Raw genomic sequence first — 15,659 nt, 5'->3', positions numbered from 1 at the left:
AGCGAGGTCCCCCAGATCCCGAGAACCTCCAGCGTGGGATTGCCCAGTGACACAGAACCTGTCACCAGCTGCCTTGTTGACCCCAAATTCACCCCGGTACTCTGTCTGGGTGGGAAAATGGCCAGCGCTCTCATTTTTCTTTGTGTCCCAGAACTCAAGGTCTGTTCCTTTATTCATGCACAAGAGCAAAGGCAAACTTGTTGCAATTGTGCTTCAGGACCCAAAGTTTCTGATTCTGCCATCTCTCAGAAAACCTGTGGGTGGAAGAGGCATTGTGGGGCGTGTCGGACACCTGGGGGGAAGGGTCGGCTTGGCAGTGGGAGAGAAGGCGGGGCCCGCAGCCAGAGGAAGAGACTGGATCCCAGAAGCTGGGATGGGGGGGTGAGGTGCGAAGCCAATGAGAGGTCTCTTCACGCCTCCCCCCTGTCCTCTCCCCGTCAAGTGCTGGGAGAGTCATCCCAGCCCAGGTTACCCCTTGGTGACCAGAGGTCCTTTCAAGGAGAGGGGACAATGGAATAAGGGGAACCAAGACTACCTGGTCTTCTGGCCCCTGGCCAAGTGAATGTCTCCAGTGATCTGGCTTCCGCAGAGGAGTCAGGAGGGCTGGGGAAGGGGAGGAGAGATGGGGCAAGGCTTATAGTCCCTGAGGCTGAAAGTCCGGGTGCCAGGCATGGTCGGGCTCTGGTGGCAGCTCTCTAATTCACCCCTCCTTGCTGTGTCCTCCCATGGCCCAGTGCGAGCCCGAGCTCTGGTGTCTCTCTCTTCCCGTAAGGACGCTAATCCCGTCCTGGGACATCCCCCTCAGGAACGTAATCACCTCCCAGAGGCCCCGCCCTTCCAAGTACCATCACACTGGGGTTGGGACTTCAACACAGGAATTGGGGGGGGACACATTCAGTCCATAGCATCCTCTCCGGTGAAAGACAGTGAGTGAGGTGGTGGGCAAAGCCATCCCAGAGCCCTTGGGAAGTGTGGCGCCCGGCCAGTCACAGTCCTGGGCCAATGTGGGTGGGCTGCAGGGGTGGGTGATCCGTGCACAGAGCACTCACACTCAGCACTCCCAAATCCAGGTGGAAGGGCAGAGCCCAGCCAGGGCCCTAAGGTGAGGACGAAGGAGAGGTGGGGGAGGGGATGCTCCGGGCCACTGCCCTTCCTGTCCCTTCCCTGTCCCGGCCTGTGACTTCTAACTTCTTACCTTTATCCCCCTCAGAGACCTTTGTCAGGGGCCCGTTTGTTGATCGCTCACGGGGTCCCAGGCAGAACAAGTGCCCCTTCTCATTCAACCCTTGGCCACTCTCTAAGTTCATAGATAGGAAACTGAGGCAGAGCCAAGTTCCCACAACTACAGAGAAGGGACAGAGCAGGATTGTGAGCCTGACAGTCTCCCTCCAGTGCCCACTGCCCACCACTCCGTGTGGCCAGTGTCGCCTTCACACCTCCCCAGGTCTGTCCCTAGTCCTGGGTGACAGCATCGGGAACGTTCTCCAGATGGCTGAGAAATGGGATGGGCAGGACTTCAGGGGAGTGAGGGGCTGGAGGAGTTCACCCCTGTGCGGACCCTGCCTGGGGTGGAAGGTCTATCTCTTCAGGGCAAGGGCAGCCCCAGGATGACCTCAGTTGCCCCCTGGGGGTGGTGGGCGGAGCTGCCATCACCACTCTTGGGAGGCTCTGAGAGGGGGAGGGGAGCAAGGGAAGGAGCCCCACTGAGTTGAACTGATTGATGAAAGGCCTGTTCTGCAAGGGCAGAGGGCCCCGGGGCGGTGCCCAGGACTGCTCTGGGTTGGCAGCTGCATCCCTGCTGGGCTTGCCCCTTGGGAGAGGGGTCTCCTCCCTTTGCCCCCTCTGCAGCCCCTCCCACCCCAAAGGAAATGCCCCGTGCACACACTCCAGACTGGCCAGGCTCCAGCACGTACTAACTTGGCCCTTTTGGGACTGTTGAAAAGAAAATGGCCCAACTCTAAAGAAGTGTTATCTGTGCACCAGCAGCACGGGCCTCCCTGGGGAGCCTGGCTGAAGTGCAGAGTCTCAGGCCCACTGAGGCCTGCTGACTCTGCCCAGGCGACTGGTGTGTGCGGGGACGTTTGAAGAGCGCTGCTCTGAACAGAGGATTAAGTGCTGGCAGATTCCCGCCGATGACCCCAGAGTACGGGAGGGACCCCCTTTTGGGGCACCTCTGGAGGATTTCTGTCACAAGACCCAGACATCCTGGAGAGCTCTGCCGTGGGGACACTGCTCTGAGCCATTTTCAGGGCGGGGAAGACATCAGACTCATCACCACCTGCGGAGTCGCCCAGGGGTGGGGATAGAGCCACAAATGGGGGTCAGGAGTGAGACACCCCGCATACCCCACATTGTCTGCGTGCAGGCTGGTCCTGCCCGAGGCCCCGTTCTCGCCCCCTGCCTTCGAGCCACTGCCCACCCTGCAAAGCAGCCCCTGGGAACTGGTCTCCTGTGGGCAAGGCCACAGAGCACCTGGGGACCACAGGCCTCCCAGCTGGTGGGGGAATCCCACAGGAGGGGTCTACAAGGAGAGGCTGAAAGTCACTGGTGGCAAAGTGGGCCCTTGAAGGGCCAGCTGGGCCCAGAGGTTGGCGGGGCCGAGGCGCCCAGAGACCTGGGGCCAGAGGAGCCTGATTGTGCCCCGCAGAGAGGTGAGCAGGGCCAAGGAGCCTGGCCCTGGAGCCACAGGGAGAGCTGGAGACAGAGACCAGCCAGAGACAGAGTCTGGTAGCTGCAACGTGGCTCTCTGCTGTCCCCGGTCCGCTTTGGCTGAGCTGAGGCCAAAACAGCTCCTGCTTTGGGGTTGTGCCATCTGGTTGTAAGGGACAGGGGGTGGCCCTTCTCCCCTCCGGGCACACTGAGCACCAGAGGAGGACCCGAGCCTGGCTGTAGGCAGGGCTCCCGAGGTTGCTGGGCTGGTGGGTGGTGTGGGCGCAGCCCAGGTGGCCACCACTCAGCACAGGCTGTGTCCCCCTCAGATCGTTTCCTCTGACATCCCGATCTCCATGGTTGTGAGAAAGCAGCATCGCAGGTCAGCACATCCTGCACCGCGCACTGGCGAGGCTCCTGAGGGGACCGCGTGTGGGGGCCACCAACCACAGGCGGAGTATTGTGTTGTATTGTATTGTGTTCCTCTGCACGGCAACCCCTCCACTCACACCTACCCCCTCTCCTCACCTCACCTTAGCCCTTTTGCAAGGTCGGTTGGGCCTTGGGTGTCTTCTATAGGTTTAGTTAAATATGAAGACAGCAGGGCCAGAGAATCGTCTGGCTGCCTTTCAAGGGACCCCTGCCCCAGGAGTACACATCTGTGGGAGGAAGACCACTGGGGGCCAGGGAGGGTGTGGGATCCCAACGAGTGCCTTTCCCCTGTTCACCCCAAATGCCTCTTCTTGGCAATTACCCTCTCTTATTAACCAAATCTCCTGGAGTCAGCACGGTTCTTCAACTTAAAGCTGTGAAAATGGAAAATCTGTAGCTCTCATATCAAATTTGCTTTATTTTCCCTAAGACACATTTAAGTAAATACATAACTTCTCAAAAGAAAAAATGTCCACCCAGACTCCACCAGAAACAACCTCGGTTGCCAGCAGTGGTGACAAACACAGGTGAAGTTAGGAGAGGAGCCTGAAATTTAGGACAAGCTTGGGCTCCCCCGTGCCCAGGTGTGTGACCTGGGCGGGTCAGCTTCAGCTCCACACAGGTGCCTGCGGAGGGAACAGATCTCTAAGAGGCCATCCAGGGCAGCTGCTCAGATGTTCCTTAGCCTGCCCTTACCTATTACTGCCCCTGGCTTTATTGGCAACTTGATTTTGGAGGTAAAAAGGCAGCACCAGAGAAGCAAACTGACTTTTCCAAGGGTTCATGAGCCCGGCTGGGAACGATCGCCCCATCCTCCTGTCGATCACTCCAGCGCTGGGCTGCAACCCAGCTGGTCTGTCAGTCGCTTTGCTCCTGGAGCCTGTGGAGAGCCTTCCTTCCTGCTACCTGTCTGCATGCCTGGCCGCCAAAGTTACTAGGGACCGTGCGAAAGAATCTGGGAGGCCAGGAAAGGGCAGGCTCCACGTGTCCAGGTACAAGATTGAGGTGTGTTCAGGCAGTTTTCAGGCATAGTCACTTGTTGCTAATTGTCAGGTCTCAAAGATTGTGGGTGACTTGAAAAAAAAAATACAAATTAAGGCAGATCCAAGGTGGTGGCTCTCAGTTGCTTCCCAGCATACTCTCCTGAGCAGGACAGAGGAGGGAGGGAGGGAGAGATGGCGACCAAGAGGGAAGCCACCCGTGCTCGGCAGACAAGGAGACCGGACCCAGGCGTCCTGTGACCAAAGCTCCTTGAGGAATCATACTAGCCAGCTGTCACTGACCTGCTCTAGTCAGTGCTTCTCTTGGTCCTTTACCACTCTGACCAACCCCACAAGGCATATACTACTATGCCTCATTTTCTAGGTAAATCCAATGAGGCACAGAGAGGTCTAGGGATTTGGACAAGGTCACACAGCAGAGCCCAGAACACATAGTGGGGCTTAATTCCCAGCCGCATTTCTGTTGAGGTTGGCAAAATGCTTGGGGGTAGCTGTGACAGTGTCAGCAGACGTCAGAAGCCCAAGGGTGGCTTGTCGCCTCCCACAGCCGGGCTGCCCAGAAACCCTGACCCCTCCACTTTACCGCCTGGGAACTGGGGGAGGAGCCAGCATGGTCCTTGCGGCAGGTGGCTGGCGCACTCCCGGCCCCTTGGGGTCACCCCAGGCGGAAGGAAGGCAGGTTGGGCACTGCACGCCCACCTGCAGGCACTATTTACCATCCGGGCGTGAAGGTGCCGCGGGGGTGGCGCCGTCCGGGAGGAGATGTCCTCAGGCCACGTGCCAGGGGCGCTGATCCACGGGGGCGAGGAGATTGGAGCCCGCCGGCTGGCCTTAACAGTGTGTCCCTTCCTTTCCCCCACAGCCACGACCCCGTGCAAGATCCTCAAGTGCAACTCCGAGTTCTGGAGCGCCACGGCCGGCAGCCACTCCCCGGCCTCGGACGACGCCCCCGAGTTCTGCGCGGCGCTGCGCACCTACGCCCTGTGCACGCGGCGCACCGCCCGCACCTGCCGGGGCGACCTGGCCTACCACTCGGCGGTCCATGGCATAGAAGACCTCATGAGCCAGTACAACTGCTCCAAGGATGGCCCCACGTCGCAGCCGCGCCTGCGCACCCTCCCGCCGCCGGGCGATAGCCAGGAGCGCTCTGACAGCCCCGAGGTCTGCCACTACGAGAAGAGCTTCCACAAGCACTCGGCGGCCCCCAACTACACCCACTGCGGCCTCTTTGGGGACCCGCACCTCAGGACTTTCACAGACCGCTTCCAGACCTGCAAGGTGCAGGGCGCCTGGCCGCTCATCGACAATAATTACCTGAACGTGCAGGTCACCAATACACCGGTGCTGCCGGGCTCGGCCGCCACCGCCACCAGCAAGGTAAGGGTGAGGCTGAGGCTCTCGGGGCCCTGCTGTCCCCAGGGCCCAGACCCAGACACCGCTTGCAACCCCTCCCCCTCCGTGTTCTTATGTCCAGTCAATGGACTGGTTATTTACAAAGGAATGGTCTTTGTCAGGAGATAAACCCGCCGGGAACCACCTCTTCACGTTTTGGGGAGTGTGAGCATTCTCAGACTGCTGGATGCTGCCCACTGGGGGTTTGTGAAATCCGTTACCCAGCGGTCACTTTTTTTTTTTTTTTTAATTTTTTAATTGGGCAGCGCAGAAAGGCAGGCCTAACAAGACACCGCTAGGAAAGGCAGGTTGCCCATGCGTTGCGCCTGGGAAGGGTATACGCCTTGGGAAGCTTAGTTCTGGTTGTGTGCGTGCCCATGTGTGTGCTTGGGCACCCGGGCCAGTGCCAGGTCCAGGCGTGAGGGGGATTTCTTACTGGGTTCTTGTCCACAAATTTTAGAAACACTCGCCAGAGCACTCGGTTTCAAGCTTTGGGAATATTCTTTTCTTGCCCCCAGATTGTGCTTTGTTAGAACTCAGGTATTAAATCCCAATTAGACAGAATCCTCTTTACAGGTGTGTCTCCATCATTACCCTCGGTGGGGGGCTACTCCGTCCCCCGCCCCCCGGACACATGAACCCAGGGCCCCAGAGGTGAGGGTGATCCCGCCCATGGGTTCTCACGTGACTGCATGGTTACAAACTGAACAGATTTTAGAAGATAGTGATTCTGGGCCCCTCTCCCGGCTGGTAGGCACCAGATTTCTGGGTACGGTCAGGCATGCTGTGTGTGTGTGTGTGTGTGTGTGTGTGTGTGTGTACACGCATGTGTGTTTTTAAAGCCCCCAGTGATTCTGGCCCATGGAGGGGGTCAGGGACCAGGGCTCTAGGATGCTGATGGGGTCAGCAGGGCTGCACGGTACCGCCCTGCCCTTCCTTTGCCCCGTGCCTACCCGGAGAGGCTGCAGGCCCAAGGCTGAGCGGCTGTGGTGTCCAGGAACACCCGGAGATGGAACAAGTGAAGATAGAGAAGCAGCTTCCCGAGCATGCCAGGGGCCACCCAGGCAGCTTTCCCCTCCTCCCTCGGGCCAGCCCTGCCTGGCTGGAGCAGCTCCCTTGGACACATCCCCAAAGTGGGATGTACCTCTCCACCCCAAGTGCACTGGGCTGGGAACGCTGAGCTAGCATTTGACCCGGGCCAGGTGGCTCGGCCGAGGGGCGTGTTGTCATTTGCCGTGAGAGGCAGTCCTCATCCGGAGCACCAGAGGCCGCGGAGAGCTGGTCATCTTCTGACCCCAGAAGGCCTCTGTCTCTGGGTGGCAGGTCTCAGGTCCTACTCACAGGGCCGCAGCCAGAGGCAGCCACCGATGTGGCCCATGGCCCAGGCACTTGGACACCCCCATCTTCTCCCTCCCCTACCTGCTTCCAGGAAGGGCTCCTTTGACCCCCTAACCAGACCTCAGACCTCAGCCACCAGAGGGCGCAGCCTCATGACTAGGAGGCTGGTGGGCTCTGAGCGTGCAGGGGCCCCACAGGGCCACCTCGGGGCCTGGCCCCCAGAGCCCCTGGGGGTCCCGGACCGGCCGTGGCTGTTTTCCTAGGAAAAGCACGCTGCAAGGCGGCACGTTGGGCAGCGCCCGGCTGGTCCACAGAGGGCCTTTCTGTTCCTTCCTGCCCCCACGCCCCACAGGAGGACAGCAAGGTGACCTACAGCCAGGAAAATTCCCGCCATCTCTCTCTGCCCTGGTGGCCGCCCCATGCCTCCAGAGGGTCTGTTTCTGGGCCCAGCTGCAGGATAAGAAACACGTGGTTCTTTGCCCCACAGACGCCCCAGCAGGCCCTTGGCACCAGGCTGTAAAGCCTGGCAGACGGCAGAATCATGGCCAACGCTCTCTCCACCCTGGCCGCCCTCTCAGCCCTCCGCAGAAGGGGGGGTGGTGTTGTTGCATCAGGGACCCAGCCACCTTCCCTGGGGCCCCTCCATCTACCCACCTCCCTCCTTCCCCAGAGCCAACATAAATGAACGCCAGGAGCCTGAGGCTGCAGCTTCTAAATCCAGCAGCAAACAGGCTGCCGGGGGGGGCAGGGGGGCTCCCGCCTCCCTGTCCCCCCACCCCGGGCCGGGGCACACAGGGGAGTCTGAGGGTATGAGACAGACGTGGACCTCAGAAGTCCGCGCCTCCTAACCCAGGCTGGTGTGAGCACCAAATGTGATGACAGAGCCCTGCGCAGATCTGGGAGGGATGGTGGTTTGTGACCCACCAGGCTGGGCTGCAGCCCCCACTGACTGGAGGGGGAAGGGGACGGTGACCCTGGGAACAAGAGCCTTTAGGCCACATCCCATCGGGTCCTGCAGGCCGGGGTGACGTGCCCAGGCTTAGAACCCCTGCCTACCACCCTCAGCTCTTCCCTGGCATACCCTGGGAGCCCAGCAGTGCTGTCCCCAAACCACTTGGATTAATGATCTAGTGACTTGACTGTCCAGTCTGCACCAGGCGCCCAGGGATCGGGCAGCAGTGCCCAGTCAGGGATGGGAGCTCCCTCTTCCGATGCCAGCATGGGGGCTCCGGAGAGTATGGGGATCCCCCGCAGAGCTTGACGGACCCTGCTGCTTTCTGCTGTGACCTCGGTCCCCTCAGTCTTCCCAGCAAGGCGCAGAGCCCCACGGCCTTCTGTTCCCTCCTCACCAGCCAGGAGGGAGCACAAGGCTTGTCCCCCCCAGAGACCCAGCTGGGACAGGGTCGGTGTGTGTGGCCAAGTCAGTGGCAGGCCCCCAGACAGACCGGGTTCCCGGGTCTGAGACACCAGCAGCTGCTTTCCAGTGCCATCGGCCAGCCCGCACCTGTTCCCGTAGGCCTCTGCGCTCAGGTGCACTGGTTTTGCTCGTTCGTTGATTCTGCAGACATTTACAAAACATCTCGGAGCCAGCCTCCGTGCCTCATGCTTCCTACCTCCTGGCCGCTCCCGGGCTGATCGTGGAGGACCAAAGCAGGCTGAGGGGTGCTTGTGGTAGGGGCAGGACGCTCTGCCCTGAGCCCTGTGGAGGGCCTCCTCCAAGTCCTTGCAGAGCTTGGCTCGGGAGGACGGGAGTAGGAAGCTGGGGAACGGTAGGGGATGGGAGGACCGCAGAGCCTGGCAGAGCGTGGGAGAGCCGCCTGGAGCCTCAGTGGCAGCATGAGAAGCCAAGGGGCTGTTATCTCGGAGGGGTATTTGTGCCTCCCCCCAAGAGCCCTCTGCCAACCTCTTCTGCCCACTTGAACCTACATGCCCTCTGCCCTTCCCTCTCCCCTAGGGCCCTTGGCTCATTTCCCAGGATCCTGGCATTATCCAGCCCGGCCCGTCCCTCTGTTCTCATAGTGATCAAGATGTCATGTTTTCCAGCCCAAACTAATGTTTTAGCCGGCTTCCCACCGCCCTGAGCTCAGCCCCTACCTCCACTGCCTTCCCTCCAGCAGCCCGTGGTACAGATGAGAAAACTGAGGCACTGGGAGGAGAGGAACTCACGCCCCTGCCTTCCCCTGCCCCCTCACCCATGCTGGTTCTACCTTGAACGTACCATCTGTCCCACCACCTAACTCAGCCCCCCAGTCCGGCACCCCCCTGGAGTGTGAGCTCCTTGAGGACAAGGCTCTTGGACTCCTCAGCCCCCGTGTATGGATACAGTCCCTAGCGCCGGGCCTGGTGTGGTGGAGGGGGCCTTGGGTGCCCCTGGGAAGGGGGGGGCAGCAAAGGCAGGAGTGGCAGCCGCACCCGTGGCCGAGCTGGCAGTGAGCCGCCTGGCTTTCGACAGGCCCCTTCATGCTGTTACTTGTGGTTGAGTCCCTGGCACTGGTGCCAAGAAGAGTCTAGCAGGCTGTCAGCCTTCCAGGAGCCTGTCTCCACGAGAGATGACGGTTAGAGGGAAACCAGCCTTTCCTGTTCCAGGAGACTGATGGCACTTGGAAACCAGCAGCACCCCCCCCCGCCCCCCTGCTCCCCAGCACACCAGGCAGGGACACCGGAGACCCTCGTCTCCCTCGCCCCCTCCCCAGTGACAGGACCACCCACTGCCCAGACCACCCTGGCTGTACCTCCCAGCCCCCCACAGGCAACCTCCATCCACATTAGGGTGGGCGCTGTGGGACATGGGATGGAATGGAGGTGGAGCTATGAAGTGGCCATTTTTGTTGGCCAGGGATGGTGGGGTAGCGGCAAGTTCCTGGGGTCCGACAAGTAGGGCTCCAAGCGGGATGCAGGGGCCGCAGCCACCTGTGACATCCCACAGCAAACCAGGGTGCCCTGTTTCCCCGGGACCGGGCAGTGGCCTTGCAGGGGGGGATAGGGAAATCGAGTCTGGTGCCCAAGGGGCGGTGCCCACCCCAGACCTGGACTCTGGCAGGACCCCCAGCCTCCAGCTTCGGAACCCCTCCTCGTGGCCCGTGCAGACAGCAGAATGTGCCCCCATCCATCCTGACCATCCACCAGGCCCCAGGGGCCCGAAGACTTCCAGGGACCCATGAGAAAGCTTTCATTTGTTTTCATGTCAGAGGAAAAATCACCATCATCTAACCTCGACTGTATTCATCTGGACAGGAATGCAGTCACAAAATGTAATTTTAGTATTTTTTTTTAAGATTTTATTTATTTATTTGACAGAGATCACAAGCAGGCAGAGAGGCAGGCAGAGAGAGAGAGGAGGAAGCAGGCTCCTCACCAAGCAGAGAACCTGATGTGGGACTCGATCCCAGGACCCTGAGATCATGACCTAAGCCGAAGGCAGAAGCTTAACCCACTGAGCCACCCAGGCGCCACAGTAATTTCAGTATTTTTGATGGAGAAGGGGGGCCCACAAAGGCCCAAAGGTCTGAAGTCCCCGACATTCCCGACTGCGGCCTGGCTCTCGCCCTCAGCTTTCTGAGTATCAGCGTGAGAAGGGGGAGTTTCTCTCTGAGGGTTCACACCCCTCATACACTCCCAGCCGGGTCACCCCTATGCTTCACGAGTGTGAGCAGTGACGAGACAGCCCAACAATTCCTGCCAGGCCCTCGCTACCCTGTGGGATGGCCCAGCCTAGAACTTAAGCTCTGCTCCCGAGGCCCCAGACTGAGACTGCTCCCTGCCTGCTTCCCCCTCGGCATCGTCTGTGCCCCTGGTCACCCTCCCAGCCCCCAAACTGCAGCCACACTGCCTGGCTTGTGGCCCAGCCCCAGATCACACCCTGGGTCCCTGCCTTTCCGAACCCTGGGCCTGAGCTGGGGTCCTTCACGTTTCTCCTGCCTCCCCTTGCCTATAGGACCTGCTCGTGGTTTCTAGCACACCCGGGCCCTTGTACTTATCATACCCCCACTGTTTGGCCAGAAACTCCCTTAGGGCTTCGTGCAGCTGGCCCTCTACTCCCAGGGCCGTCCTAGGTATCCCCCTCCCACTGCCACATCGCCCAGGGTGCCGAGGCACAAAATTCAGCCACAGCCAGGACATCGGGGCCCCCTCAGCCTGCAGACCATCTGAGGAGGTATGATACCAAAAGGCCTGGGTGCCCTCTTGCTCCATGACCTGGCCTCCCTCCCTGGCCATGGGCTGGAGTTCAGGTCCCAGCTGCCCTTGATTCAGGGGGCAGTGGCCTTAAAGCCACCAGGGGCAGGAAGTTGGCACCTAGGAACAGGAATGAAGGAGCGGTGGTCATCTCTCTCCCGGATCTGATTCCTGTCTCCAGCCCATGCAATCATCCTAGTTAGGATTAGAGGGAAAGTGCAGCCTGGCCCTTCCCCCAGGATGAAAGGGGAAATGCTCGCTCCCCAGGCTGTTTGTCTCCAGCTTTCTCCCAGGCCTCCTACCCTGGGGGCTTGTGGCCAGAAAGAGCCCAGGGGTTGGAAACCAAGCGACTAAACTCTGCTCTACCTCTTGCTGGTGGCTGTGCAACCTTGGCCAAGTCACTTGACCTCTCTGAGGGTGAATTTTCTCCGCTATAAATGGGAGGTCACGTCATCCTCCCCGCAGCGCCCCACAGGACTAGGAGAAGCAGCACCTGTGCCTGCGTCTGTGGTCGTCAGGGGTCGTCAGGAAGACCGTTCCCGTGGAACCGCCCCACCAGCTGCTTCTCCTGCAGCAGCTCAGCCCAGCCCCCCAGCCCCGGCTGCAGGCACCAGCAGACACAGGCCTCCCTGCTCCTGCCTTGGCCAGGGCTGCGTGCTCAGCCTCGAGCCCCCCATCTTCCTTTCCCTGACTATTACCCTCCTCCTCTCTTTCTTGCCCCTGCTCACGTCCGAGTCCTGGCTGGGTGACCCCTCAGGGCAGCCCTGCCACCGTGGCCTCTGCCGGCCTCTGCCTGCCCATTCTTTCCCTGAGCACGAATCTGTCCCCTTCCACCTGTCGCGATGTTCAGCCAGCAGCTCACAGCCCTTTTGAAAGCATTTGGTGGAAGGTCCACTGGCGGCTTGAGAGGTCGTGTGAGATGGTCGTGGACCATATTAGTTTCCTGTTGCTGCTGTAACAAATACCACAAACTCAGGGTTTCCCACAAGCAGAAATATATTCTCTTGTAGCGCTGGAGACAAGAAGTCTGGAGTGCATCTTTAAGGGCTAACGTAACGGTATTAGGAGGGTCGGTCCTTCTAGGGTATTCCAGGAGAAATCTGTTTGGTGTCTCTTCCAGACTCTGGTGGTTGCCAGCATCTCTGGCCTATGGTCACCCCTCTCCAGTCTCTGCCTCTCTGGAAAGAGCCATCCCCCTCTTCAATGGTCCCATTTCCCTCTGCCTCCGTGTTAAGAGGAGACCTGTGACTCTAGGGCTTAGCCCAGCTAATCCAGGATAACTTCTCCATCTTGGTGCCCTTAACCCAATCACATCTTCGAAGTCTCTTTTGCATAAACGGTAACATTCACTGGTTCCAGGAATTAGGGTTTGATATCTTGGGGGCCATTACTCAGCACACTACAATAGATAATGAAGTTTTATTTTTAATTAGCTGTGCTTTTCTTTTTATGGTACACCTCTATATATAGTAAATGAGCTGATTTTCTATTTAGGGTAGTGATCTAAAGTTCCCATTCTAAGTCAGGTTGTTTTTTTTGTTTTGTTTTGTTTTTTTAAATAAAACAAGTTGGTTTTTTTTTTTTTTACTAAGTTTTTAATTTCAGTATGGTTCACATACAATATATGATTCCATACATGATTCAGGGCTCACCGGGTAAGTGTGTCTTCATCCCCTTCACCTGTTCCCCCCGTACCCCCACCCACCTCCCTCCGGGAGCCATCAGTCTATCCCCTATCGTTAAGATCCTGTCTCTTGGTTTGTCTCTCTCTCCTTTTTTCCCCTTTGTCCTAGAGTAAAACAAGTTGTTTTAAAGAAGAATATTAAGTGCCTAATAACGCAGGTGGTACCAAGGTGACACAAATGGGGAAGGGAGGGAGGGCTTGGGGCATGGAGGGGGCTGCTCCTATCTGCAGCATCGCCAGCATGGGCTGGGCCTCCCACCCCCCCACTGTCTCGGCACCGCTGACCACCTGTCTCCCTGTCCTTCCCTCCCTGCCCCCCCACCAGCTCACCATCATCTTCAAGAACTTCCAGGAGTGCGTGGACCAGAAGGTGTACCAGGCAGAGATGGATGAGCTCCCTGCCGCCTTCGCCGATGGCTCCAAGAACGGCGGGGACAAGCACGGGGCCAACAGCCTGAAGATCACAGAGAAGGTATCCGGCCAGCACGTGGAGATCCAGGCCAAGTACATCGGCACCACCATCGTGGTGCGCCAGGTGGGCCGCTACCTGACTTTCGCGGTCCGCATGCCCGAGGAGGTGGTCAACGCCGTGGAGGACAGGGACAGCCAGGGCCTCTACCTCTGCCTGCGGGGCTGCCCCCTCAACCAGCAGATCGACTTCCAGGCCTTCGGTGCCAATGCCGAGGGCCCCGGACCCCGCAGGCCGGCGGCCGCCAGCCCAGCCCCCGCAGCCCCGGACACCTTCCCGTACGAGACGGCCGTGGCCAAGTGCAAGGAGAAGCTGCCCGTGGAGGACCTCTACTACCAGGCCTGCGTCTTCGACCTGCTCACCACGGGCGACGTGAACTTCACGCTGGCCGCCTACTACGCCCTGGAGGACGTCAAGATGCTGCACTCCAACAAGGACAGGCTGCACCTGTACCAGAGGACTCGGGAGCCGCCGGGCCGGGCGGCCGCTGCAGGGCTGCCCCCCGCCCCCCGGCCCCTCCTGGGCGGCCTGCTGCTCCTCACCCTGCTCCCTGCCTTCCTGGAGGCCGTGGCCGAGTAGGGCAGAGAGGGGCCGCTTCCTGTCCCTGAGCCGGGGGGTGACTGCAGGAGGGCTGGGGCTGTTGTGAGGGCAGGGAGGGCGGGGAAGGGGAGACCCCGCAGGGTCTGCAGGGGTCAGGAGCGGAGGCAGCCGCTGGCCGGCGGGCTGGAGACGGTTACCTCAGAGCTCCCCCGGGCTGTCTGCTGGCAAGGGCTGGTGTGGGGGCGGCCTCCCCCAATGGCCCGCGCCCTCCATCAGGGGCCCTGAGAGGTCCTGGTGACTGGTGCTGTGATGTTCGTGACAGTTGAGCTGTGTGAGACAGGGAGCCACTCCCCTCCACCCGCCCCGCAGTGTGAATGTGCAAAACAGAGCCCCTCAGGCCGAAGCCCCCCACCCCGGCCCCCGCCAGAGACACTGGGATTGATCAGAGTTGAGCTCCTACCCCCCCCACCCCTGCAATGCACTGAAACAGGCCCAGCTGACTGCTGCCCGCGCCCGCCACACGCACACACACTCACACGAGCACACTCGCACACACTAAGCTGAGGGGCTGAGGCATCAGCGAGGCTGGACCCCCCCCACTAGGCGGGATCTCCTTTCCCCTTAGGCCTTAGGACGACTGGGGCTGGGAGGGTGGGGGCTGTTCGGCATCTTTAGCAAAACTTCATCCTTGACCCCAAGGTTGTGCCCACCTGGTGCCTTCCGGCCCGTGGCCTGCCTGTGAGCCGAGGGGAGACTCCGGCCCATTAGAAGGCCCCTGCCCCAGAGTCCGAAGCTGGGGCGGCAGGTGCTGTCTCCCGAGGTCTGTGCGATGCCACTCACAGGCTCCAACGCTCTGTTCTGGCTCCTTCCCTCCCTGTCCCCCATTTCCCCCTGTGCTTAGGAGGTCACGTCCTCATGTCTAAATGTCTGAATAGAAGTACCCCTTGGTTTCTGTCCCCTTCTCCCCAGCAGATGGCAAGAGTCCCTGGGCAGGGGGAGCTTGGGCCACCGGGCAGGGGCAGGAAGCACACACGGACAGGGCCAGCTGGCCTGCCCTGATCCTCTTCGTTCTCCTCCCCTGCCCCCCAGAACCCCACTCCCCACCCGTCCCCCCACAGGCCGGGGAGAGGAGCAGGGTCCGCAAGCTTCTCAGCCCCGAGCATCCCGGGCTGGTCTCGTTCCTCTCGTCCCCTCCCTTAAGCCCGTGGCCACACAGCCAGGAGAGGCCTGCCGCCACCTAGAGCCCTGGCGCCCACCTACTGTGAGCCCAGCTGCCCATCCGAGGAGCCCCGAACCAGTCCCGCCCCTGCTGCTGTTCCAGAGAACCCAGGGACCCGCGCCGTACTAGGCTCCACTCCCAGAAAGGGGCAGGAGGGCGGTTGCCACAGCCCCGCACTGGCTGGCCCCTCAGTCTCGGGGCAGCCCTTCTGCTGTTCCCCGGGGACCTCTCATACACTGGCCCAGGAGGCTCCCTGCCTCCCCTCCAAGAGGTCCCCTCTTGCTGCCCAACGCCAGGGCAGGCAGGTGGGAGGCCCGGCCCCGGCCGCCCTGCTGGTTTTTAGATGGTCCCTATGTTGGAAGTAAAAAGTGAAGCACTTTATTTTGGTTGTGTTTGATCGCGTTCTGCTAGGAAGTGGGGACCCCTCACTGCGTCCTTGTGTCTGCGACCTGTGTAGAGTGTCACCGCATGTATATATTGTAAATTATTTATTAACGGCTAAATGCAAGTAAAGTTTGGGTTTTTTTTGTTTTGTTATTCTCTTTTGGACCGCGTGTTGGAATTCGCTTTCTGAACAGGCTGGCTCCGTTGGAGGGGTGGTGGGGGAGGCCCACGTGTGCACTCACGTGAAGGGGAGTGGCAGGTGTTTGTGGAGGGCGAAGCCCTTTAACACAAGCTCCCCACTTCTCTTAAAATTACTTTTTCTCCTTCTGGGGACTAAGGGCTCCAAGTCTTCTTGCCCCCTGGGAGGCTGGAACAGTT

The 15,659-nt window shown here is 60.0% G+C and overlaps 1 protein-coding gene across 1 annotated transcript in view; it reads left to right on the top strand.

Moving 5' to 3' along the window:
• The window catches only part of RGMA (repulsive guidance molecule BMP co-receptor a), a 44,783-nt gene extending 29,344 nt beyond the window's left edge, over window positions 1-15,439 (top strand). Inside the window, exons 3-4 of the mRNA XM_047738333.1 lie at window positions 4,945-5,459; window positions 12,995-15,439. Coding sequence (XP_047594289.1) covers window positions 4,945-5,459; window positions 12,995-13,717 — 1,238 coding nt within the window. The 3' untranslated portion in view covers window positions 13,718-15,439. The remainder of the gene's footprint in view (window positions 1-4,944; window positions 5,460-12,994) is intronic.
• The last annotated feature ends 220 nt before the right edge of the window (window positions 15,440-15,659 follow it).

This window comes from Lutra lutra, chromosome 7, assembly GCF_902655055.1.
Source record: "Lutra lutra chromosome 7, mLutLut1.2, whole genome shotgun sequence".
NCBI lineage: Eukaryota > Metazoa > Chordata > Mammalia > Carnivora > Mustelidae > Lutra > Lutra lutra.
Note: the sequence above shows the minus strand (reverse complement) of the source record. Positions and strands in the feature narration are given on the sequence as shown.